We start from the raw sequence: 27,719 nt of genomic DNA, 5'->3' as shown, positions 1-27,719 counted from the left end.
GGTCAGCTACTCCTTGTGTTTATAATCTACTTTATTTAATTTACAAATCTGTTCAACCTTTTCTAAAATCGTTATCATTGCCATTGTACTCCATAATCGTATTTTTGAAATTATTTACAAAACAGTTTTTAGGAAATTTCATCCACACAACTTTACAAATAAAATATGTATTTACACTGCAGCCGCACACGCCTTACACTCTTCATCATCAGCACAGATATCGCACTTATTCGAAGAAACTGTATAGTACTCAGTGACTTTTTGCGCCGTGTCGTAGTAATCAAATAGCACAAGCGTAGCGGGTTTTTGGTCCGCTACCGGATACACCTTGAACGCCTCGATCGGCACACATACAATGTTATCCTTACTCAGGCTTTCAAAATACACGACGATCAGTGTGTTTGACTGTTTGCCTTCTACTTGCTGTAAGGAATGTCAAAAGCAATTAACGTCAGCATAATTATTATTAGCCTTGGAAAACCTACCCTAACACGCTGCACCGCTTCAATTTGTTTGAAGCTCTCCTCATCAGCCACATAACCAGAAGGTAAGGAGATCTCGAGCAGCGCCATATTGGTAGCCTCTGATTCGCCGGTGTATTGTACGCACACATCCACGTCCAATTTGAAAGCAGGTGCCTCTTTGTTTACAACAGCGTCGATTTTGAAGGCTGGCTGCTTTTCCTTCTCGTACACATTGTATTGGTATGCAATTTGTACCAAAGCAGCGCCCTTACCCTTGGCGCTCAGGTCCACCGAGAGAGTTTTTTGTGGCAACTGTGTAGCAAATGTGTGAGCTTACATAACTTTTGTATGATTTAAGAGCCTTCCTTACCTCAATGGTTTGTGTTAACAAGCCATTGTCCTCAGTTAAATGAATGGTTTCTCTCTTCTCTCTTTCGCCTTTTCCAGTCACATCTAATCCCATGCTAGCTGCTTCATATTCAGCAAGGTCAGCAAATTTCATTAGCGCTTTGAGTCCAAGTACTGTGTCTTGTGTGGATGCAAAGCCACCATAGCTATTGCGTTGCGCCACCAACCAGCGTATAACCGGCAGCACATCGTCCACAGTTGCCTTGCCACTCTCGAACAACGTTAGTAAAACATAGGAAGTGATCTCTACATCGCTACTAGAACTCCAGCGCCACCAAAGTTTCGAATTGCTTTCGTTTTGATTTGACCACCATTTGCGATCATCAGCTGTCTTAGCAAGTGCACTAAGCCCTTCGAGTTGGGCGGCGGCTGTTGGACTACCGATTTTATTTAGCGCATAAACTGTTATCGCCTTAACATGCAGATTCTCTTCTGCACCCAAATTCTCTAAAATGTATTTGAAACCCTTTTCGATTTCCGCTTCATAAGGCTTGGAGAGCTCCTATTTAAAAACGCTAAACATTTTACTAACTGGGTTGATAACGAAAGAGACTTACTTACCTCCGCCTCTACTAAAGTGAGCAAAACACTGGCTGTAAGTGTCAATGGCTCTCTATAGGACCTAAAGAAGAAATCATTGCTTTCCAAGAAGCTGCCATTTTCTGCTTGTTGGCTGACCAAGTATTTCAGACCGTCCTTCAGTACATTTTCATCGACCTTCACTTGGGATTTAGCCTGATTAAGTGAACGCACGATGTATGCGGTCAGCCAGGTGGAACCATTAACTGGCCGATCTGAGTTTCTCGACCTGCCAAAAGAACTGAAAGAACCATCGTCTAAGCGGAAGTTCAGAATGTTTTGATAGCCGGATAGCAGGTTGCTTTGAATTTTTGACTGTAAAGCTGGCGTTAGTTTGTTCGTGTGCTGCGGAAGAAAGTTCAATTAAAAAGAAATTATAAAATACAAGCTCAGTTTAAGCTTACATTCAAATATTCCAAAACCACATAGTTCGGCACAAATGAGGAAGCCGTTTGCTCTGCACAGCCAGTCGGCAGACGCACCAAGCGATCCAAATTATTCAAGAGTGGACCCAAAATATCGCCAACAGCAGACACCTCTATGTGCTCTGAGTCAGGCACGACATCTTGCGGTAGCACCAGTTCGAAAGTTTGCTTAAATTCTAGGGCATCTTTCAAGTTCACAAAATATGCGCGATTTACATACTGTGTCACACCCTCAGGCACAACTTTTAGCGCCTTATGTAGCGCATCGCCAGCAATCGGTGATATGGCAGTATACTTTAGTAGCACGTCGCCAATAACTTTGGGACGAATCATGAAGGAAACGCCGGCGGAAGATTGTGCGGGCACTCTTATGTTTTTTACGCGCTTTGGTTCGCTAATAATCTCGTTGGAGACGTCGGTAAAGTCGTATTCGCCGTCAGTGTTGTCGAGCGTGACAGCGACGTCTAAAGCCTTGTCCAAGTAGTTAAATACTAATAATTGAGTGTTGATGACCTCGCCTGAAATGCATCGTAAAGTAAAGTCTTTATAAGGAAACCGGAATTAAGTAATATGAAAATTCTTACACACCTCGCTTTACAGAGTAAGGAAGGCGTGGCGACATGAAAAATGGCTGGAATGTTTTAATCTTTATGGAGTCTTTCATTACACCGAGTCCCTTATCAGGATTTACTGCAAAAGCTGTGAGCACCCATGACGTAATGGTATCTGGTATTTTCTCAGACCAATCAAATTCTTCTGTTTGTGTGCTAAGTGTAAAGAAATCGAAATTGAGTATGCGTTTGTTAGATATTGGGCGAAAAAATTACTCCTCTATATCCGTAAATAGCCAAGTCTCTCGGAAATCTTTTCGAATGTTGGCTGTTTGTTGCGGGGCTGCAGGAGATGGTGTAGTGGAATATACACCTACACCTGCTTTAAAACTACCACCACCAGCACCAACTGAGTGAAAAACTCTGTCTCTTTCTGCATTTACTGGCATAGCATTTTCTGCAACAGTAGACAGCTTCAGAAATTTATTTGTTTTTATGACATTATTGCGCTTACGATATTCCGGCTGAGTCCAATTGTAGAAGTAGTCGGCGTTGGTCAACGTAACCACACCGGTGCCTGTGCCAGGATAATATGAGCTACCCCCCAGCCATGGAGTGCTTGTATCATAGCTACCGATACGCCAACGGAAATCATTGGAGGTGATAGCGTTATTACCTGCAAGCAACAGTACACTCTGATCAATAGCTACGAGACCGACAAATGAGTGTGGAGCAGTACGAATATGTAGAGGCACGATATCGCCTGGTTTAACTTCACTGGGTGCGGCTACTTCAATCTGTTGCGGAAAGGATACGATTATAGTGCAAAGTTTTTAAAATAAAAACTCAAGGGTAAGCAAATAAACAATTCTAACCTTGTTTTGTAATTCTGTCTCTGCAGAGAACGATGACTCAGCATAATGGAATTCACCGTCATTATCAACGTAATAAGCGTAAATGCGTGCATAGGGTGCGTAAGCGAACTTGTATGGAAGTGTGATGTTGTAAATTTTAGTATTTTCAGGCAAAACGACACGCTGATGCTCTAAAATATTACCACGACCGACTACATCATAAATGAAGTATGACAGCGGTTCGCTCGAGTTTACAGTGATTGTTATGATCTGCGAAGAATTAAACCTGCATTCGCAAAAATCAGAAGTGGAATACAAATTAGTTACAATGAATGGTACAGATACTATCTTTATGCGTTTGTCATTTCAGGAACTCATTCCATGAAAAGTAACTAAGATGCCTGAATAAAATTCATTTCATTTATTCAACTCGTATATTTTAACTTAATTTCAGGGAAAGGTTTCATGAAACAACAAGCGCATAATCGTAGAAATACATAGGGACTCTATGATGTCACTAAGTTTTTTTATTCTTAGCAAAAAAAAAAGAATTTAAGCATTAAGCATCTCGCCATTCTTTCTTTAAACTCACAAGTATGTATTCGGTGCATAATTGACCGACAGCTTAAACCATTCCGTTGGCTCCTTTTCTTCAGGCTGTGGTACTACATTCTTTGGCTCGCGGTATTGGAAGGTGTTAGAAACAGAACGTGTCTCATCTAGATACTTAACAGTTGCTTCATAATAATGTTGATAGTCTTCAATTTCATCCAGGTGAGCCAACTTAACCGTGAATTTAGCAAAACCAGTACCATTCAATTGGCTATTGAAGGTATACGATTTCCCCTCAATTGTAGGCTTTGGCGTTGTCGTCTCTTCTTGATTTTCTTTCCTTCGCCAAAACATTCTCTCTGATAATTTTTCCAGGAATGTAATTTCAATTGGATTCGTATCTGTCACGACTGTACCGTCGACCAAATTCACTTGAATCAACACTTCCGACTCCTTATCTGCATGATATGTGTAACAGCTGTCATAGCTTACACAAGATATACTATAACGGTACGGAAATACGCTTATATGTTTGGTTGCATTAAGTTTCACGCCAGTGTTGGCTTCTTCCAGCGTTGAAGTGATGACCAACGATGTGGCGTACAGGTCGCTTGTCAAGTGATCTTTGAAGTCTTTTACGTTGATCACCAGTTTTGCCTTGCCATTGACCATGTCGGCACTCTTAATGAGGGTAGGTGCGCTCTTTATCTTCTCATCACCAGTTTGCGAATAGTACTCGCTGTAGCCGAGTACTGCGGTAACTTTACCTTCCACAGGCTTGCCAAAAGTATAACTAAAATAAAGGATGTCTTAAGTAAAAGAGTAAATTAAAGGACTTTTTAGGGAGAGTACATACTTTGCTCTCACTACGATATTAACATCGCCATCACGCACGGACACAGCATCCGTAGCATCGAGTTTTATCTCGTATTTCGGTAGAACATATTTGTCAACTTCGAAATAGACCTCTTCGTTGTAAGGCCGACCATTTTTGACAATTAAACGCCAAAAGCCACGCACTGCGAACTCGGATATTTGAAATTCACCCGTAAATACGCCATTTTTAAGTTCGATATTTTTGCACTCTTTTACGATGTTACGTTTACCATCCTGTAGGGGTAATAAATCAAACAATAGATAATTCAGTTCTCTAGTGCAATCGCCCAACAAAAAAATTTTGCTCTGCATACATAGAACTCATTCTCCAATTTGGTTTCAAGGAAATTGAAATTGTTTGTTTATAATTCTTTTCACACGCAATTTGCTCAGACTCACCTCAAACCATATAACTGCATCCTTCTCCGCTTTAGCTGGTTTTAAATTCTCGTCTAAGAAAAGTACACGGAAATTTACCTTGTCTCCGGGCTTATATTTACCCTTATCAGTCTGAATTTTTGTGATTGCATGAAATTTCTCGAAATTAAGTCTTGTTGTGTTTTTGAAAATTAATCCCGATACCCCCTCAGCCGTGAGATTATATTTGCCATCTTCTAATGCTGGTACATCGAATTCCACTAATCTTGACTCATCCGGCTGGAGTTCAATTGTCTCGAATTTTTCGAAATTAGGTCCCTCTAAGCCAACCTTCAATGTGACTGGCTCTTCATTCTGATAAACAACTGCACCAATGGTGTATTTGTTGTCTGGGTGCAAAGTACCGGGACCAACAATGGAATAACGACTGCAATGAACGTATAAGAAATTGAAAAAAATGGAATACAGCGAGATAAGAATTGCAAAATATTGCATGCATGCTGATTCTTGTAGGAGATATGTATATGGTACATTTCAATTTCTATTGTTGGCGTTTTTTCGAAATAGATTGATACACTCGTATTTATAACCTTTCCGTAGGTTAAATGAATGCAGTGTTTTAAAATAATGCATGGGATATGCTTCACTTAGTTGCAATTCATTATAAGAAAAAAATGGTTTCTTCCCCTCGTTGTAGCTTAATAAACTAATGTTTTCATATGATTTTCCTTTTCAGATGTAGATAAGATTTATCAGTTGCAATAATTTTGTAGAGAGCTTTGTTTTGCATATGAAGGTTTAATTAAAAGTTCGCCATCATTTAAAATGTATGATTTAAATTTTTTGGTTGCCTGAATATATGGATTGAAGCGCCTGATTTTTGAGATTCCAATGCCAAAAGTTGTGATAGATAATAAGAGTGCAGTCCAGTTATTGATAGCGAACCTAGACTTTGACGCAGTTATGCAGGCGAGCACAAATTTATTTGCCGACAAAAAAGCTATAAACCATGTTAGCGCCAACGAAGCGCTCTATAAGGACGAAGAGGGGGCACATTAGTCTTATTGTAGTGCCTGCAGTTTTTCATTTCGAAAACGATAGGTCGATTAGTTCCGCTTTCGTTGCCTCTGCCAAACTTGTGTTAAAACGAGACACATACGATCGACCTAAAAAATGGTAAATGTATCTTCTTTTTCTCCCTCTCGACAAATTCAGAAGAGAGGATGCCGTCATTGGAATACTCGGCCCCTACAACAGAACATCGTAGTGATGCTTTATGTACGCTAAATGAGAATTTGTCTTTTTTCAAAAGTTCATCATCGTTTCTTATTCAATAACGCCCATAACAAACTTGATTTTCCACAAAATGTCAATTTGGTTCTTAGTTAGTTTGTTAAACTATGTACAGCAAGAGTTTATTTCGAGACCCAATCGTCAAACAGATGTAAGCGACATATATTTTTTTTTTAATTTTCTTTTTGATACGGAAATATTCCTGGAGCATCTAGATGCATTTCTGCATCAAAATAAAATTTTGAAAAAAAAAAAATTCGCAACCGTTTACGTTGCGGTTAGGGCTCGGTTGGATACGGTGATATTCGATATAATTTTACAGTATACGGTTACGGGATTCTCCTTCTGCATGATTGACACTGTAACCGCGTAAGCAATTCTGGCCGAGTCCAACAAAGCACCCCAGTCGTTTCTCTTATGCGAAAACTGACGCCAATTAGAAATGCGAGGCGGAGATATGACTATTGACTATTGAACTAAACAGGAAACTTATTAACGAGGAGCACAGATATCTTGGCTCCTAGGCCTCTTTGTTTCATTGACACTGCAAAAAATGTTGCAGTTTCATTGCCCTCTTTGTACATGTACGCAGGGGGAATTGAGAAGGCAACATTTTTCAATAGAAAAGAAACCGCCATTAGTAAGTCTCTAAAGCTGTCCAGCAGAAAACTTTCGCCTAAGGGTACGTCTAACATCTATAAGCAGGCATCTTTACCCTAGTTTATGTCTAATTTACTTTACTTCTTTATCAAGTTTCAGCAATCAGCCAAAGTTTGAGGTCGATGGTTGCGCTTTTGGGCGCATACCCCGGCTGTTACTTAGTTATATATTTTGCCTTTTTGGACTGAGATCACCGAGTACTACAGCTCAAGTAGCCTTCCAAACAAAAATGAATTTATACCGATTTTTATATAAAGCAGGGACCTTAACGGTTATAAGTTTTATTATAAAAATCACTCTTTAATCGTTATTAACTGAGTTTTATTTTTTGCTCGGAAAATAATGGTTACGTTTTAAGTTTTATTTTTTGCTGGGAAAATAATGGTTACGTTTTAAGTTTTATTTTTTGCTCGGAAAATAATCGTTATTTCTTGAGTTTGCGCTTTTTTGCACATTTTCTTTAGAAATGTGGTTCTCTTTTTTTCTGCCCTCGTATCTGTATTTTCATTACCCACTCCACAGTAGCGTTAAAAAATCAATGCAGTCGTCCCGTGTCTATTCACGCATGNCTTAATTTTTGCATATGCGCATGCGCATGCGTGAATAGACACGGGACGACTGCATTGATTTTTTAACGCTACTGTGGAGTGGGTAATGAAAATACAGATACGAGGGCAGAAAAAAAGAGAACCACATTTCTAAAGAAAATGTGCAAAAAAGCGCAAACTCAAAACATAACGATTATTTTCCGAGCAAAAAATAAAACTCAAAATATAATGATTAAACTTGATTTTTATAAGTAAAAATTAAAAAATAAAAACCAGTGCCGCAGAAGGTACTCCGAGTAATAAGAAATATATTGTTTTACTCCTTATGCACGTATCATTTCTCTTTCCGCGTGATTTTTTGAGTTGAAATTTCAAAGGATAATCGTTATTTGCGGTCCCTGATATAAAGTGTTTTTTTTTTTTTTATCAAAAAAAAAAAAGTTTGTAATGCTGGTAAAATTAAAATTAAATTGTTTCTAAATTAGCATTATTAATACTCTATAATTGAAAACATGAGCTGTGAGAATAGAAGCACGTGTCATAAAGAAATAAATAAACGCTCACAAAAAATGTGCCGTTAATTAATTAATATTCATTAGCTAGCCGGCTGATTCAGAAAGCTAAAACTCGTTTGCTGATGTTGTGAAAAAACCCGGATTGGTTATTTTTTGCTCAACTGAGTCGCTTAGTGAAAATAAAAGTAAAAATTTCTTCGAAGCAAGTAAAAGTTTCTTCGAAGCAAGTAAAACTGCTAATATGTATGCGCAAAAATTAAAATATTTAAAAAAATAATTCTTATTTATACACAGTTTTATGGCAACTGGCGAGAAAGTCACGCAAGTCACTTGCGATTTTGTTTGTGAAACCTTCAAACACTGATTTTTGAAACTAAGTTAGCAATAAAAATTTGTTTCATCGCACTTATACAAATATCCATACTACATGTATAAAAAGGAGAAAAACTAATAACTAAACAATAGTAATAAGTTATGTTTTTCTCAACCACTCAAATGTATTCTTTTAACTATGCTGATCTCTGTCTGATTAGTGCGGGAATACCCAAAATAGTTCAGCAACGCTTTAACATAACAAATCATTGAGAAAAAAAATGCTTATAGGCATATGTATACGTATATATATAGATATGCGCCATTTTTGTATATACAAGTATATACATATGTATGTATTTATTAATGACATTGTTTACCTCAACTATGGCTATTCTCGGAAATGGCAAAGTAAAGTGTGAAATTTACAACAATTAGCAATTATGCGTTTTTTTTTTTTCAAACCTGTGTAAATAATGATTGCCAATGTAAATTTGCTTATTAGTTAACAATAGTGTTGGCGATTCCATAGCTATTTACGTCATTATTTGCAATCTTGAATTATTTTGAATGTTGCTCATGCAACCTTCGTGCATTTGTTAGCTCATTATATGATAATTAGCTTGCTTGAGTGCTACAAGTCCTTAACAAAGTTGCTGATCATTACATACCTTTTTAGTGCGCACCTGGAATCTTTAACATCAATCTCACTAAAGTTATATATTCCATAAGCGCAATAGCCGATCTCAGTCACCAAGCCTTACTAAAAGTTCCGAAAACTTCCAGCGCTGTATTTAGCTTTACTTAGACGTGAGTTTTTTTTTTACATTAGATGGCTATTTACAGTTACCTAAGCACCAGCAGGTTGAGACCTTATAATTTTTTGTTCCAGCGTCAACAAGGCTGGGGACGACAACAAGACCCTGCAGAGTTCGCCATTATTTAATGTTATTTAGGATCATCTGTGCCTTAACATGGACGTTAACAACTCACCGAAAAGATTTTCATTGTATAACTAATCCACTGTTCGTGCATAGCCGACTTATAGGATTTTCTACTCTGTTATGCATGTTGGTGAGTACTAAGTAAGCGGACTGACCACCAAAACCTTTGATCTAATGTACTATTCGATCATGCGCTTCAGACTCTTCAGCACGAATGATATCGGACTGATTGGCCTGAAGCATTTTGCTATCACATAGTCTACCCTTGCCGGCTTGAGAATGAAGATTAACTAAACTTTGTTTTCCAAAGCGTGGGAGTATGGCCAAATGCCAGGAAAGCTGCCAAAAGTCTTGTTATAGCCTTTAAGCCTATAAGCTTGCAAACCATCCTGACTACTCACAGTGACCACTAGGGTGCTCCAAAACTGCATGTGAAAAAGTGAACTCGGAATATTTATGCTCTCACCCCCTAGGATTGTTCTATTCTGAAAAAATATACTCCTATTTTTTTTATTTTGAAAGCAAAAAATTATTACAAGTCGCTCAAAGCACTCAAAGTTTTCCCATTTTTATATGAAAAAAAAAACAACTTTTCGTAGAAATTATATATAATTCTTGAATATAAATATTTTTCGATAAAAAAAACTCCATTTCTCTCTATGAGATTCCCAATAGTAGTATCCAATTATTTATTTAATAATTATGTCATTGTAACTATATTTTATAGGTTCGCCAAAACCCCAGCAAATGTAATTGGGTGATAAATAAAAAATCTTTAGTATTAAAAAATGTTAAAAAAAAACAATTGGGTATTGTTATTGGAAGTCTCCTGAAGAGAACCAGAGTTTTCCGATCGAAATAAGGGGGCCTGGACAGTATCTAAATTAAGTCCTCGATAGCAAAAAATATGCAGAAATTAATGATTTGCAGTAAAATTCCGCCATACTAACTCTGTTTTAAAACTATTTACTGCTGCCGTTTTGTTTTGGATGTAACCATAAGTTATGTTTGGTTAGGTTTTGTGGGCAGCTCTAAAAACGAGTTCACTAGGAGGCGCCATAGGCTCATTGCAATGCCTAGAATAAGGTTTTCCTATGCCTATCCCTGCATGTCCTAGCATACCCTCCAATTTAGTTCTCACCAAGCTGTCTTAACTCTCGACGAAGTGGTCGCTAGAAGTTTGCGGTGTTTTCTCCGGACTGCGGGGCACTAGCAAAGGAAGTATTGGACGTATTCTATCTCTTCTTCGTCTCTGCAGCTTATGCAGGAATCGTTAAGCGGCGGTCCGAACCTGGCGGCCATGTAGCCAGGGGCCCAGTGTCTCGTAAGTATTCCTGTGAGAGCCTTAGTAAAGCTCCTTGTTCATCGTACATCGAGCCGTAGCCAGAGTGAGCGCGATGCAGCGCAGGTCTGTAGATTAGACCACCTGCTGTTGCTAACTGCTCTGGTCAGCTTCTCAACTTCTGAAGACAGGAATCGCAGGAGAAGTATTACGATCTAAACCGTTTTAATTTTCCCCTTTCTCAAGTCCCTTTCTTATTTCCCGGAATACCACTGCATCTCGGAACCCAGATAGGATTGTTTGTGAGTTTTTGAAGTGGTAATAATTATTTTGCGAAATTTAAAATTTTCTGGAATTTTTTTTCGTATTTTTTAAATTTTCTGTAAAAGCCCTTTTTCCAAAGAAAAATGCATTCGTATACAAAATCATAACCACAGTACAATGCCTGGTTTCCACAATTTGTAATGACAAAGTTGGACATTAAAAAATATCTGTGCCATTACATTAAGAAAAGTTGCCATTAAACTCGTTTCCACATGGCATTTTTTTAAATGGCATAGATTTTTTGCCATCTGAATGACTAGTGGAAATTCGGCATAACAGAAAATAATGTTCTTTTCAAAAAGTTGCATTTTCTCTAAAACAGCGTTTATGGTTTATGCCATAGGTGCCATAGTCACATCATAGCTTTTATTTGTATATTTTCGTTTAACTTACCCTTGGCCCTCGGCACGCACCAATGCACTCAAGTTCACCAGCGTAACGCAAAGGGCTAGCAAAATCAAGCGTTTCATTTCACTGAACACAAAATATCAGACCGAACAATAGAATAAATTTTATGCACACAAAGACCTAACAAAATCACAATTTTTAAATATATTTATTTGCATGCATTCACACAGGGACATATGTATGTTACAAAAAAAAAATCTATATATATATATAAATTTCGAAACGCCTATAGCCACATTATGCACTATCAGCCGATTTGTTTGATTTGACTACCTTCACCGTAAACCGTTGCGCGGTGACTGACAAAACAAGCGAAGCTTTGCATTGAGATAAACTCTGGTCAGCAGTGAAATATTTAAATAAAAAAAGTAAATATAAATAATAAAAAAAAAAGAAATCTAGCAAAACAATAGGCGGTGATTTGTTATGACAAATGCGCGCAAAAAAAAACAATATAAAAAAAATATTACAAATATCAAAAAAATAACAAAAAAGCGAAACTAAGTAACAGATGCTTCAATGTCAGATGCTCATATTAATTGGCAAACATTTGTTTATATATACTACATACATACTAAATATATATACATACATACATACGAACTCACTTAACCGCATCAAAACAGAGAAGCACTCAAGTTGCGAAACCGGCAAAGCTAACTTTTAGCAAATCGCCACTACGCGAATACGTTTGTAAGTAAACCGAAAACGGGTTTGAGTGCATTCGAAATGGATTCTTAGCCAATTAGCTGAGCTGAGATTACTGCTTGTGAGCATAGCTTACTTTATTGTTGACACTCAAATCAGCAATTGAAGCTTCGATTTTTGTTTTGTATCAAATTATTTCACTCAAATCAAAAGTGTTTACGTATGTAGTTTTTGTGGCTGAGCGTCACCTTGCCAACCGGCTTATGACGTAGCAATTTGAGTGTCAAGGTGGTCCAACTATTTCAGACTTGCATGCGTATTTAACCACTTACTTACATATACATACATAAATGTAAATGTAAACCGATATGACGCATTTCTGTACTTATGTACATACTTGAGTATGCATATTTATCTCCGTAATTGCAGTAATCAACAAAGCCCCATCAATGCGGAGTGGTTCCCCAAGCAGGTGCGAGAATTCGGAAAAGCCGGCTTTTGTAGTTTTTAATACCTGACGGTAGCAATAAGTGCGGAAAGAACTAAGTCGTTCTTGGAAAATTCGCCTTAAGAATGTGCCTTTATATTTTTCATGATGTTTTTCACCAGCGAGTTCTATTGGTTTTTAAGGAATTTAAGCCAGTCCTCGAGTGGAGTGGAGGCTCAACTGGCAGTAGTTTCGCCGACGTGCTCTGACCAGAGACTTAATTCTGGCATAATGGGGAACAGGAGCCCCAAGAGTATACTATATTATCTGGCCCGCTCTTGGGTACGGCCCCTCGGTGAGTATTCGTGCTGGCTGTGGCTTAACACCCAAATGCGGGTACAACCGGCCTTGGTTGGTTTGATGTGAACTTGCCTTCCAACTGGGTATCGGACCCAAACTACGGCAGAGGATGAGTTAACGCTATTATAGGAGTAGGTCTTAGCAAAGTTTCCCTTTCGCGAAACAATGAGCCTTTATGGACAGTGGATAACAATTAGGGTGAATTAGTCGGTTTTTCAGAACTGATTTCAATTGGTTTTTGAATACCGAGTAAATCGGATTTTTACAATCGAATAAACCGTTTTTTCATCAAGTTTATTTATAAGCCAGAATCTGAACTGGGAAAATTTTTTATTAATTTTGTATCTAAACACTGCAACATTTCCCAGAAACAACAACATTTGCAAACAGTTACTGAAAAAATCAAAGGAAAGACGAAATAAATCCTGGTGTCAAAGCATCTCGGGCCCCACGATGCTGGAATTCAAGGGCGAGACTTGACTGGCTATATAAAACTATAATCAAGGCAATCATATTATATGGGGACATTGTCCATTGGACCGCTAGATCGCCTGCAAAGGGCGGCCCTCCATTGACCTAGCAGAGCGCTCCGGACTACTTCGATTCTAGCGCTGAACGCTATGCTCAGAGTCGTAAGTACCTGTTGGCAATGCGGGCAAAGTAGCTGCGGTTCGCCCAGCCATTAGGATCAAAAGCTCTAGGCTCTCAAAATCTTAGACTTCTACTGGAATAACTGGATCGGAGTGTTCTGAGACTGGCCCCAAATGGATCCTGCTCCACACACATCCCTCAAAGGGGCGAATGGGAGAACATATTTACGGACGGATCACGGCTGGACGGAAGAGATGGAGGAGGTTTCTGCTGTCAGGATCTCTTCAGCGCTTTCCAGGCAGAGGTTGCCGTTGTGAAAGAGGCAGCCCATTGGCTACGCATCCATATTTTGCCGACTAGGAGGGTAAATATGTACTCTGATAGCCTAGCAGCAATTAGAGCGTTGGGTATGATCGAAATTGGTCGAGGAATGTCTGACCTCTCTCTAAACTGCCTCGGAATACTTCCAAATCAAGCTGGCATCATTGGAAATTGAAAGGATGATGAATTTGCTAGGCAGGACACCTTCGTGACCATCACCTCGTACAAGGAGGGCATCGGAGTTCCGTTCCCAACCTGCTACCTGTAGAGATGGGCTCACAGTCGCCTCAGCGAGCTCTGGCCGAAAACCTTGACATGCAAAGTTGCTAGGTCCTTTAGGACAGTTGTTGACAGCAGGCGGTCTAGGGAGCTTTTTCAGCTGGCTAAGCTAGAACTCTCGATTCTGGCAGGTTCCACGCGTTGCCACTTAATATCCACACGGATCCCTAGTGCCGCAGCTGTTTGGAAGACGAGTCGGAGTCATCTCAGCACTTCCTTCACAGCTGGCCGGCATTCGCTAGACTAAGGTTTAAGCACCTCGGTGCGCATTTCATCAACACTCCCGTAAAGCTCTCCGGAACTTTGTTGCCGTCCAAAGAATTTGTGTAAAGTGGTAACACAATGGACAATCTAAGTAGTGTCTAAATGAGTCCCCCCTTGTGGGGTCCGCCACAATAACCCAACATTTCCTAACGTGGTCTCCATGGGAATCTTCTATCAGATTTTCTATCCTTTGATTTTCTAATTCTTCTCCTGATAAGGTTGACGAGCCACCTTCTATCTAAGGCTTTCCAGCCAGTGTTTGCTTCCTTTCCTTTCTTTATAACTGGTGACAAATACTGATAAAACGTCATACTTTAATAACCCTGTATTATTGATTACCATCGCGTTTGAAAACCGCAAAGTCACCTACATCAAGTTAGGAATAGTTAATCTTTAGTATTTCCCCTACGAACTGGTCCTTTTATGATTTCTAACGAATGAGCTTCTAATCCTCTTTCCTTGCAGATAGAAGTTTAGGCGAGATTATATTGGTCGCCTCACCAGCTTTTCACAATTATTGTTCCAATGTTTCAATATTTGTAGACCGACGTACCGCTACAAAAAAAAAACCCCATACAAACAAAGAAAAAAATCTCTATACTTACATATGTAGATAATATAACTTACTACGGAAGCTTGCTTCGGTAGGAATTCAGTGTCACATAAATTCCCATTATGGCCACAATACAACCAGCAGTATGCATTATACTTGCTAAAACAATGTTCAAATCTATTAAATAACGCTTCTTCAATAATATAATTAAATTAGTATTTAAATGAATAAAGTACAAATTTCCTAGCAATTTATTAGAAGATATCATATCTCTCCAATACTCACGTTGCACTAGCCACAAAAAAAAAACACAATTAAGTCATTAACATTGAAATTTCATGTACGTTTTTTTATTAATTTTTTTTTAATATTGCGGCTTTTTAATTTGCATTATTACAATTTTTTTTTTTGATTTATATTCAATTGAATTTTTATGCATTAATTTTTCATACCTATTTTCACAGTGACGTGTCAAAGCAATTAAAGCAATAATTGTAACTACGACTGATAGCTTTGCAGTTGCATACACTCAAACGAACATGCACATTTATACATAAAAAAAAAATAATCTTTTTTGTTTAATAATATAGAGAAGTACTTAAAAATTTACGTTTTTGGAGATATCTTAATACAACTAGGCTTGTTAAGAAGTATTTGTTCAGTCTAAGAAGATAACAAAACTTGCCAAAAATGACGAGGATATGCGTCTTTCCATCAGTCTTTTTGTATGTCAACTATATGAATTGTATGATTGGGTTTTCACACAAAATATCAATTTTGAAATAATTATCTTTATTACTAAACATGCGATATGTATTAACTCCCATAGATACTATGTATGTGTACACAATATCAAAATGTAAGTGCATATGTTATTTGGCCTGAAAATTAGTCTGATTGAGCAAAAGCAGCGACTCGGCCCATTGTGTGTGAAAGCTGTTTTAAGAGTTTATAAATTTACTTAATTATTAATTCTTTAATGCATTTTTTTTGCAATAAATAGCCTCAGTTACAAATCCGACGTAGCTTATTACAGAAGCACTGCATTAGTAGATTCTGTAGTGATTTTCAGCCCGTTTCGTTTAGTCTGGCGAGATACTGTTTTTTGCGCTTGGTCACTTACACCTACAAATATTCCGCTCATCGCAAAGGTGACTGTAGTGGTAACACTGCTTTACAGATCGCGCTCTTCATTCGCAATCAGGGCCTGGTGCTAATATTCGCTCGCACCCTTTACCACTATCCGTCAGTGGGAGTAGTCTCTAAGCATTAGTGATGGGGATAACGGAGGAACCGGAACCGGAGAACCGGTTACTTTAGCGAACCGACCAGTCCGGCTCCTTTAGCGAACCGACCGGTCCGGTTCTTACAAAAACCGAAAAACAGTTTTAACGGAACCGAAACTCGATTCCAAAAGGACCATAAAGCGGTTCCGGAAAAACCGAAACTCGATTTTAAAAGAACTAAAAAACGGAAGAATCGAAACTCGATTCCAAAAGACACGAAAAACGGTTCCAAAGGAATCGAAACTCGATTTCAAAAGATCCGTAAAACGGTTCTAGAAGAACCGGAAAATGGTCTCAAAATAACCGAAAAAATAGGTAAAAATAACTGAAAAAACATTACAAAAGAACCGAAAATGGATCCTATCGAACCGAAGATCGGCCACGAAGCGCACATTGCAGTGTGGATAAAAAATGTATTGTTCTGACATAAAGGCTAAAGTTGACAATATCAGCCCGAGTTTCGGTTTAGATATGCAATATTTGAGTTGGCCTACCAAATTTTGTTCGGTTCAAGGCGCTATATCATATAGCCGCCATATACCAGATTTGGCAGACTTACATCAACTTAATTTCTTCAAATACTCAGAAACGCACATAACTACTACGCATGGTCAACACGATCAAGTCACTGATTGTTCTCAAGCGCAGTCAGCAGATATAAGCTAAACACCGAGCGAATATATCAGTGCAACTAGGCAGTCACTATGAGCTCTTGGTCACCAGACGCCATCGAGAGATAATCCCTTATTGGCAACTATCACCACTACCGCCGAAGGAATATGCATGCTGATGCTGAAAAAATTGGGTACTGCGGGTACCAAAGTCTACAACCTGTCGAAGGCCACTCCCATCGTTCAGGACATCTGGAAAACTGGGAGAGTTGTCCCACTGCTTAAACCGGGGAAACTGAACAACAAAGGAGAGTCTCATTATCCGATAATACTAGTTAGCGAATTATCATAGCGGTAGATATTCGTCGGTAGTTTTCTTTAGATAAAACCAGAAAACCAAAAAGGCTGGTGCCCGCTCCCCGCTTCTACAACACAAATGGCAATCGGCCGGCTCGTCAAAAACATTGAAGCGCCCGTGTGGTCGTTGGGGACAAGCGGAACGTAGCGGAATAAGCTACAACAGCCTTGCCAAAACGCGGCGCTTTGGACAGCCACGAATGTCTACTGATGTCACCACAGCACCATCTTTGCGACGAGGCTCAAATGCTCCCGGTGAAGGAGCACAGTATGATACTCTGTAAGCATTTCATAGGAAGTTGTCACAGGTGCAGGCGCCCGAACGGACACCTGCTTGCAACGGAACCCTCGTCTAGGCACGAACTGACGGATGAAAACTAGAGGTTCATAAATAACCTCTGAACCCTGCAGCATACAGACCGGTGCTAAATGGCATTAACAGGGAGTCGGTCTCGACTTACACCGATTCCCGACCGTTGAACGCCGTTTTGGGAACATTGCCATCCGACTTGGACGAGACAGAGCGATGTCTGCTTCGGGAGACTCGAACCACCATAGCCCAACTCTGACAACTGTAGCAGGCTACACTCTTACTTGAGCTGGATAAATATAGACCAAATTGCCAGCATATGCAGAGTCACCTCAAGACGCCTCTTCGCATGCCCCTTAATCCCTACTCAAATAACACCTCTGTCCCTATGGACTAACACAGTCGGAGTTGCACACTTCCTGGGTCTCCCGCTAGTTGAGAGTGACGATAACCATTGAGCAGCAAGCCGATCTAGGCAGAACTAAGTAAGCCGCTACAACAGCAACAACAATGCCCAGAGATATGAAGTTGTCTAGACACTAAAGATTGAAATTTGAAAGTTGTTTTTTTTTCGCTCAGCGGGGCGGTCAGAGATAATCCTCAACAATTTCATCATTCGCCTTATTTGCAGCCATAACAGGAGCCATTAGCTGGCTAACACATGGCTTTTCTATGCATCTCCATTAAACAGTGTTACCTACCAAAGTCTATTAGTGGTCCGTTGAAGGAAGATCTGAGTTCAGATCTTTTTTTCATCAAACCAGGGTCAGTAGTTGTCAGGAACACACCTATCATTGGTTCAGGAACACACATATAATCGATTCACAATACACATTCCTAACTTTGACATATCATTACTACACACTCATTCTTGGTGTACACATATTTCATATATATATTTGGAGATTGTTCTAGACACAAAGTATTGAATAAAACACGTGCCTTATTAATTGTTCTCTTTTATTTAATAAAGTAATTTGTACCTAAGATAAGGTACATTACATGGTGCCGGNCAGAAATAAAAAACAGAGTAGAGAATACACTACGCAAGAGAAAGTACTGCTTAGACAAAGCCATAATAACTGGGTTCCAGCTTATATAGTGAGACCAGAAGGACACCGCTCGTACAGAGTACAAACCGAGGATGGCGCCACATACAGAAGAAACACATGGCATCTTAAGCCAGCCACTTCATCCCTTGACGTTAATCCTAACTCGTCCACAGACCGTCCTACTGTTGAACCAAAAATCCAAAGTCCTTCGAGTCCAACACAGCCACCGACAGAAACCACAACACAACAGTGTTCGCCAGATGACGTGCCTCTGGAAGCTGAGCCGTCCACGCCCGCTACACCACAGGATGCAGCTAGTCTCAATCACCCACCGCGCACTCGCTGTGGACGTGTAATTAAGACACCCGCAAGGTACCGCTGAAAAGGATGGATGTCAGGAACACACCTATCATTGGTTCAGGAACACACATATAATCGATTCACAATACACATTCCTAACTTTGACATATCATTACTACACACTCATTCTTGGTGTACATATTTCATATATATATTTGGAGATTGTTCTAGACACAAAGTATTGAATAAAACACTTGCCTTATTAATTGTTCTCTTTTATTTAATAAAGTAATTTGTACCTAAGCTAAGGTACATTACAGTAGTGTATAGCAACATGAAAGTAGGCTACATTCCTCATTCGCTGAAGATAGCAGATAGATAATGGATAGTGACGGTATTGCCTCCGAAACCAGACTGCGAATTGTTTTTTCGGGGACCCAAAGCATATTCAAGAAAACCATTACCGCCAGAAATTTCTTCGTGCATCGTACCATTTATAAATTCGAGAAGATTTTGGTGCATTGCAGAGTTCTGATTGTGACTTCGATGCCATAATAGAATACGATAGAACGTGTAGAGGCTGAGACATTGGGCATTACTTAGCAAAGAACAGCCCCATGAGCGTTCTGGTGAGTTAAACTTACTGCCAACCTTGCTGTTCAGCTTTGAGGAATCGATAAAAATTGCAGTCGACCTTGAAATGAGGTCTAAGTAGATCTCCTGCTCACTCCTGTAAGAGGTCATTTGTAGCTAAAGATAGTAGGTTGTCAATATCTCCATCGCTGCTCAACACTACAGTCTCTTTCTTTAATTCGAAACAAAAGGCCGTCGCGTAGTTTGCATTCACCATCCATCTCATATTAAATTAATTTATGACAGTCAGCTAATACCTCGAAACAACATCATACTTATTTGCTCTTTAAATAATTTCACTTACTAATTGCCAACTCTTCAAGGTTAATTCAAGGTAAATAAGTGAGTTGTTTTCGAAAAAGTATTTCGTCATTTCTGAAAAAAGGGACAAGAAACTATGTACATAAATATTTCACAGAACAGCTCAATTCTTTGCCGCAACTTCCGACCGCCAACTGAAAATTGTCTGTTGATTACCCGTAGCTGCCCCTCTGCCCCGCGCTTCCACCGCACCAAACTTTGTTTACGACAAATTTTCGATGATGATTTTCCGCGAAAATTTGCGCTTTCAACGCTAAGCGCCAACTCAACTAGCAAAGCGTAATTATGGAATTTTTACAATTTCCTTCCGTTTCCATTTGTTCGCCGCCTCATTGCACCGGGCGCATAGGGAAAGTTTTGCAGCCGCTGCCGTCGCACTGCCGACTACCACTACTGTATGCGCACAAAACTATGCTATGCTAAATGCAAAGAGCGAATGAAAAGCGCACACCGCACTTTCGCCTCGCACATAAATAATCATCCATAGAAGGATGTTGTTGTATACAAAGCAATAAATAATAATAACACTAAAGTGAAGTGAAGCGATAGGATGTGGCTGTTAGCTATGCGTATGGATGTACATATGTATGTATGTGTTTTGTAGCTATCGCCAGCCTTCGGAGGTAATGACTGGAAATTACGTATACGACAAGTAGTACCAATGCCGTTGACAGCGGCACTGAGCTGAGTGCAACAAGGAGAACCACAACAACAACAACAACAACAGCTATAAGAGTAAAGCCAATTCGTTCATTCATTCATTATACGCATGCAAATTGCAAATGCAAATGTAAATATGAATGCCAATGTGATTGCAAATGGGCTTACGTCTGCATGTACATATGTATGTATGCAGCTTTTTGCGAAAAGTGAATGCGTCCGGAAAAGTGAACGCGAATGCATATAAACATGCTTGTAAACTTACGTATACATTAGACCGCACCAGAGAAAAAAGATCACCTTTGAATGCAATGTATTTAATGTATTGTTTTTGCCGAACAAGGTTGCCACCTGTTTACAAACTTAAATTAATAGTATATACTAGGTCAAATAAATTACTACAATATGGAATAAAATCAAAATGGCTTTGGAAAAAAACTTTATATCTAGTTAAATGTAGGAGAGTTGCCACCTGTTTAAAGAACTGAATTCAATTTAAATTAAGGGAACTAGATAATTTAAATATGTATCACAATATATTTGTCCGGCGAAAAAGGTTTAAAAAAATTGTAGTTTAAAGTTATTTTTATCAGGGTTGCCACATGTTTACAAAGCTAAGTGCATTGTATACAATTAATTACTACATATGGATATCAATCAAAATTACTTTAAAAAACTGTATTTCTAAACAAGTGTAGAACAGTTGCCACCTGTTTTAAAAATTTGATTAAATTCGAATAAAGCGAATTAGATAATTTAAATATGCATAAAAATATAGTTGTCAGGCGAAAAATATGTTAGTTTTAAAATAATTTGAACAGGGTTGCCACCTGTTTGATAAATCGCGTTATATTAAATTCGAATAAAGGGAATTAGAGAATTTGATTATGCATCACAATATGGGTTTTAAAAAAAGGGTTTCGGTTTTAAAATAATTTGAACAGGGTTGCCACCTGTTTGATAAATCGCGTTATATTAAATTCGAATAAAGGGAATTAGAGAATTTGATTATGCATCCCAATATGGGTTTTAAAAAAAGGGTTTCGGTTTTAAAATAATTTGAACAGGGTTGCCACCTGTTTGATAAATCGCGTTAAAATAAATTATTCTTTAGCTATGTATTTGAAATATCACAGTAAAGGAATTATTAAAAGAAGCCTTTCTTTCTTAACTTTATTTGTTCTATTTCCTTATTTCTTAACTATATTTAGTAGCGTTGCCACCTGTTTAAAAAGCAAAATTTGTCTAACTTGTACCCGAGTTTAAACACGAAGACAAAGCGAAAGCGAGCACGAACACGACGATTAATAATTAAGCAAATATTAAGGGCATATTCACAGTGCTTAGTTAAACCATTGTAAAATTAACCATAAACAAGAGTTTAACAATGAATTTATATACATATATTCAAAGTCTCATAGTTAACTATGGAAATTCGTATCGCCTGCATATATACACATTTAAAACATCAATATTTTTCTATTCAAATCTGAATTTCGTTCAACAAAAAAAAAAAATATTTTATTTTTATTTTATGGGGGCATACTGGTTTAAACTTTTACTAACTGAGCATTGTGAATATCAGTATGGATAGTTAAACTCTTGTCAGTGGTTAAATACGCACTGCGAATGTGGCCCTAAAAGTAATATAAGTTTCTGCAGTATAAAACGAAATAAAAATGAATCGAAGTAGTGTTAGATGGTGCTGGTCAAATATTAACCCATAGAAGATACTCATCAAGGCATATATTTATTAGCTGATCGCACATACGATTGTAGTTAATGTGAATGAACTGATGCCTTTTTTGTTTGCTTGTCAGGTGATATGGTCTAATATACATACCTACATGCGGACACTTGCAGGGCTATAAATATACGCCCCGTTCACTTTTTGTTAAGGCAGAGTTATTCATTCGTCTTTTCCCGCATGTGCATGCATACATACGTATGTATGCTTGCATTGCTGTTAGTGTACTTATGCACTTTGCCTGCCTGATTTATGCCTTTCCATATGGCCGCATGCCATAAACGGCAGCTGCAAGCCAGCGAAAGTGTGGCATCATGGCGTCATGATGCTGTTGCTGTAAGCAGCTGCTGAAATAAGTAAAAGCAGTTATGATATAGTTGCTTGCATGCATACAACGTTCTTATGCATACATACATACATACATACATACATATGGATTTGTATCGCCGCAACGTTCCAGCGCATATGTTCGCCTATATTTATGCAATTTGTATGCCACTGTTTTTGATATCTTTGTGTTTTTCTTTCACAGTATGCAATCTTTAGTTCATTCCATTTGCTATCTACGGATTTGCTGTTGTAAAACTTCAACACTCTTCAACTCACTCTCCTCTCGCAGTATAAGCTTAGCAGTCGCAATATGTCTACTTATATTAATGTATTTAATTTAATTTAAAATACGAGTTTTCAGGTGGTTGGGTTTAGTTTACACATACAGACGTACATATCTACATATATACATTTAGAAGTGCACGGATGTTATGTTCATTTACATATTAATGGTTGTATTTAAATAAAGCTACTTGCACATGTAATAAGCATAGTTGCGGTTTGTGTTTTATTCTGCCATGACGATACTCGGAAAACAGTTACAAAAAACTACTACATAGATTTTCCAAAGCATTTTTTTTTTTACTTTGTTTTTGGTTGTTTACAGCTATTTGCTGTTACATTAATTTGATATTCTTTTCTTACATTAGAATGTACTAAGAAAGCTAACGTTTCGTGAAATTCTTAGAGGCTAAATTAGCTGTCGAGGACCTTTTTCATGGCTGCCAAGTTAAGCAAGTATCGAAATATGGAATTTACCAATCAGCCAAAATCATGACTTACGGTTAAAAACCTGGGTTTCGAGCCCTTTGCGTCTTTAGAAGCCCAGCTGAGTTGACTCTCAAATGATGTTCAGTTTAAGAAAGGAAACACAATACCTTTAAACTTTTTCGTAGTAGCTGAACATTGGCGATGTTTTTGCGAAATGTTTCATATAGCAACCATACTCTAATAACGAATAAAGGAATGCTTATTTTTAAAAATCGGTTGAAAACTGGCTGTGTTATTCAAATTTTCACGAAAAATTATTTAAACAACTCAAAATTCAATTTTTTATGAAAATTTTAAAAATACTGTTTGCATCAATTTTGGGCTAGTATGGTTGCTTTCTAGTAATATTTAATAAAAAAAAAATTGGGTTTTCTGTGAAATTAGGCACAGGTCTCTTAATTTTTATAACTTGACATATACATCTACCATTCGAAAGGTCTCTTCATTCTTAAATTGATGAGAAACTGAATACTCTCAACCGATTTTCAGTTTCTTACCAACTAAGATACAGCAAAGGTACGTTTTTTATACCGTAAGTGTTGGCAAATTTCAGATTCGAATTCTTGTTTTATTCGACACGACATACAAAAAGAAAAATGGCTGATTTCCCATCATTTTTGGAGTGTCGCTTGGCATAATCATTCCGTTTCGTAAAAGTAGTTTTTTTTTTTTTTTGGGGAATGAAGATTAGGGTACTCGACTATTCGCCTTTTCTGCAAACCCGGTTTTCGAGTTATTAGAAAAAATGCAATTTGAAAAAACCGCATCCCGAGTATGAAATGAAGAAAAAAAAAAAAAAACGAATATGCCGGTCTTATTTTACATAGTTGTCATGCAGTGAAAATGACAACGTTGGTATTAAGTCATAAACGAAAATTACAATAAAACTATGTACTAGTTAGAACCCCCGAAATTCGCGTGAATATAGTAAAAATTACTTATTAATATTAATTATTTAAACTTGAGTAAAAAATAAAACGTAAATTACAAAAATTAAAAATTTTTTTAAAGAACTTTCCTCTTGTATTGCTAGAGGCCTAAGAGCCCAATTTAATTTGTATGCTATTGAAGGCTCTTGCTCTACTCATAGCTACATCCAGTGGGCCGTGAGCAGTGCTACCATTTTTGTGCTTTTGAGGCTAGATTTAGCTTTTTTTCATTTTAAATTTCTCCAGAAATTTGCTTTTAGCCCCTAGCTTTTTTTTAGCCTTTTCAAATTTGAAACATCCCTTTGAGAATCCAAAACTCTTTACCTAATTTTAAACATTAAATTTGAACATTGCTACAGTTTGTGTGGTAAAACACATTTTCAACTGAAAGAGTTATGTAGCAAAAATTGAAATTGGCCACTTTTATTAAACTTGTCAAAAGTTTACCATTTTCTGTTCGATTTGGTCTTTCTTATGCATTTTCGTTATAAAAAGTAGCAATTTTAGATTCCGATTGACTGAGTAACTCATACGCCATGTACGTATGTACGTTCGATTTTAATTTTTCTGTGATAAACGTTATATTCAGTATGGATCCGCCATTTTGAATATGTAGTTAAAATCTGATTTCCCATTCGTAATCAGCGACCTTAAGATCCTTCGATTGTAAAGTTTTAAACGAATCTAATAGGTTTTAATTTTTTTGGCCGCCGTATTTGACCAACTCTATAGTTGAGTGTTAGATGATGGTAAATAATATTTTTCTGCTCATTTAAGATAGCATGTTGTATGTACCTTTAACAGCTGATTTTCACAGCTGATGTATCAACTGCAGCGCCTTCTGAACTGACCCATTGACGTTGTACTTATCGTTATAGTTGTTGTTGACGTTATGGATGTCGTTGCCGTTATTTGTTTATTTCCTTTACCATTACACCTATAAGTTTTCATATCGTTGCCATCAGTTTATCACTTCCTTCAACGTTATAGACTAACTTTCGCTATCTTAATCTTACCAACCACACCGCGATCCATTCGACAGCGGCATTCAATGAGGCAATTTAAACTTTGCATCCTTAATTCTTTATTTTGCTCGTAATAATAGCGAGCAAGTAAAAAAACTTTGGAAAGTAGTATTAAAAAATGTCCGAAATTTACAAAAAAAAAATGCATTTCTCGAGCATTTTTATTTGAAATTGTTATATTTTTTGAGCGCTGGAGACTATGTTTGATAAAAAAAAAATTAAATAACATAGAAGCAGAAGAGTGAAAACCAGTTAATTTACAATCAGTTATCCTTTCCTCATTTCATAATCATGCAATGGATGACTAAACAGCCAAATTGTAGCTAATAACTCCAAGCCATTATGTCATTGTGATGATTTTCAGCCAGCTTGCTGACAACATACATAAATGTGCTCAAATGTCGAGAATTGTCCATTTTGTTCTTAAAAAAAAAAAAAGCAAAAGTGTGTTTAATTCTCAGAGGACAGTAGAAATAAGACAAAGCTTAAATACTACATATACTACTCTACAACACAAAGCAGATGGCAAGACATAGTGTTGAGCGGAAAGGATGTCAAATGTATAGTTAACTATATTCAGTCATACACTCATACGTATATATACAATATATCTTAATGTTCATCGCATTATACAAATGACTAAATCAACAGGCAGCTGAGTGGAAAAGGGTAGAAAGTGCCAGAGTAATAGACAGACGGACAGCAAGGACAGACAAGCGAACAGCCAGTCAGCTGCTGTCAACAGTCACAGCATGAAGTCTGCACCCAAGGATTTGCAACAACAGCAGCAGCATCAGCATCAGCCACTTTCGTTTGACAGCTCAACGAGCAACAGTTGGCGATGGAGCTTTGGCTGTTGCTGTAGCTGCAGTTGAATCCAGAGGGGCTTAAGCCGAAAACGGAGTCGGTACTAAAGCTAAGCGCAGCGCAACAAATGTCATAATTTATACAATAACATTAGAGGCAAAAACAACAGCAGCAACAACTGAAGTGTGTGCGCTGAAACAAATAGCTACATCAGCAGACATCTAAGCAAATATAGAAACAACAACCACAAACACAACAAATACAGTAAAAAAAGCAACAATCAGCATGACAGCAATCTGGATAACAGACTTGTTGACAACATCATTTTCATATTTGTTTGTATGTGTGGTGTTGTGGTAAGCTTGCTTGGAAGGGAACAAGGGAACATGGCGGAGTGATAGCAAAGCATGGTGGCTATATGTTTAAATTTAAGCACACATATATATCGCTTATTCAAAGAGATTTGGATTTTCATAAATAAAATTTTCATACACTAACAGCGGTTTCCCAACTTACAGGCTTACTGCCTGCGATGATGCTCTTAAGTTTTGGTAAATACATGGAGTAATTTGCTTTACATCATTTTCAAAAGTTTAAGCTCATGAGAGTATTTATTTTGATGGATTTTTCCTAATAATTATTTATTTTGATACATAACTTGTATATGTATGTACATGGAGTACTAGTTTTGAATGTGTGGTGGAATAAATTCAAATTTTTCTAGATTAATTTTGAGGAAATTTTATGTAAAGGAAGCACTCTAAAATACCATGGAAGGATGGCGTGAAACTGCACTCTTCAGTCATGACTAATTGAAATAATTGAAATACTTCATGCGTTCCACACTTGTGACGAGAGCAGGAATTCTAGAGATAAAAAGTCTCTTTCTTCAATAAATAGGGTCTTATACTGGAGAAAAGTGGCTAGATAATGACAGTCAACCCATCCAAGTCGAAAAAGGTTCATTCGAAGCAAGTTGCTGGCAACGTTCCCTCAGTGTTGGCGGAGGTACAATTCCATTAACTTAAAAGAAATTGAAAAGTGGGATGAAACTGTCGACGAATTACGCCTACGCCTTTCTGTCATACTTTACAGTCTACTACTTCTAACATGGTTGGTAGTCAGTGTGAACGCCGCTGGATTTGCAGTGCTCTAACTTATGTATGAAGGTTGCTTAAAGACAGCGGCGAAACAACCTGTCATATTGGAACCAAACTTAGGCGTCACGGTTTGTTTGGGGAAAAACCCAAGCATACAAGTAATTGATAATCGAACAAATTCTTTTGACCTGCCTTCGAAAACTAAAGACTTGACCGTCCAAAATCAGCCTTCTTCGTGCGGTCTGGGAGGTCGCCCAAAGTTTTAGTAATATAATTAAAGACCGTGGGATTGAAGGTCAGTCCAGATGACACCTGAAAAATATAATACTGCAATGACCACCTAATCCAATACGTGATTTCTTCTGGCACCACATCCAATGCTTGCGTGTATGAGGGAGGAGAGAAGGGCTGAGTTACGGTAAAATTTCTATCTAAAGCGAACATGTGATGGCTGGACGTTGTAGTTCAATGGATTCCTCTTCATAGCCCTTCAAGGAAAGTATTTCGGGATTTCTGGGTTTTTTGAATGGGATATGAACTCTTCAAGGCACGATAGCGGTAAGGGAGGTTAACATCTACTCAAACAATCAGGCGGCAATCATAGCCCTGGGCCAACATACGGTACGCTCGAAGCTTGTTAGGGCGGAACAATATTTTGTCTGGG

The 27,719-nt window shown here is 38.0% G+C and overlaps 2 protein-coding genes across 4 annotated transcripts in view; one reads left to right on the top strand and one right to left on the bottom strand.

Annotated features, from left to right (window-relative positions):
- The window catches only part of DIP-epsilon (Dpr-interacting protein epsilon), a 289,178-nt gene that overhangs the window by 63,240 nt on the left and 198,219 nt on the right, over window positions 1–27,719 (top strand). The window lies entirely within an intron of this gene.
- On the bottom strand, window positions 14–11,664 carry LOC108366777 (CD109 antigen-like). 3 transcript variants are annotated; one of them, XM_017621257.1, is made up of 13 exons: window positions 11,647–11,664; window positions 11,359–11,493; window positions 5,109–5,514; window positions 4,690–4,943; window positions 3,874–4,626; window positions 3,303–3,567; window positions 2,704–3,224; window positions 2,465–2,643; window positions 1,856–2,394; window positions 1,434–1,796; window positions 835–1,374; window positions 486–776; window positions 14–423 (listed from the first exon to the last, which is right to left on the bottom strand). In XM_017621257.1, the coding sequence occupies exons 2-13, from the start codon at window positions 11,433–11,435 to the stop codon at window positions 172–174; spliced, it is 4,440 nt and encodes a 1,479-aa protein (XP_017476746.1). In that variant the 5' UTR covers window positions 11,436–11,493; window positions 11,647–11,664; the 3' UTR covers window positions 14–171. The 3 variants fall into 3 exon arrangements, with proteins under 3 accessions (XP_017476746.1, XP_017476754.1, XP_017476740.1); XM_017621265.1 differs by having other exon boundaries at window positions 2,704–2,884; window positions 2,942–3,224; window positions 11,359–11,658; XM_017621251.1 differs by having other exon boundaries at window positions 11,359–11,658.

This window comes from Rhagoletis zephyria, unplaced genomic scaffold, assembly GCF_001687245.7.
Source record: "Rhagoletis zephyria isolate East Lansing unplaced genomic scaffold, Rhagoletis_zephyria_1.1 Rzeph_scaffold_00041, whole genome shotgun sequence".
NCBI classification, from domain to species: Eukaryota; Metazoa; Arthropoda; class Insecta; order Diptera; family Tephritidae; genus Rhagoletis; species Rhagoletis zephyria.
This window is presented reverse-complemented; position numbering and strand designations above follow the sequence as displayed.

Excerpts from the sequence above, each read along its gene's own strand:
- LOC108366777 (XM_017621257.1), bottom strand. The coding sequence starts at position 11,435 with ATGAAACGCTTGATTTTGCTAGCCCTTTGCGTTACGCTGGTGAACTTG. Across the intron at positions 3,568-3,873 it reads TATGCACCGAATACATACTT|GTTTAATTCTTCGCAGATCA; the intron begins GTGAGTTTAAAG and ends TTGCGAATGCAG. Across the intron at positions 1,797-1,855 it reads TGGTTTTGGAATATTTGAAT|CACACGAACAAACTAACGCC; the intron begins GTAAGCTTAAAC and ends TTTCTTCCGCAG.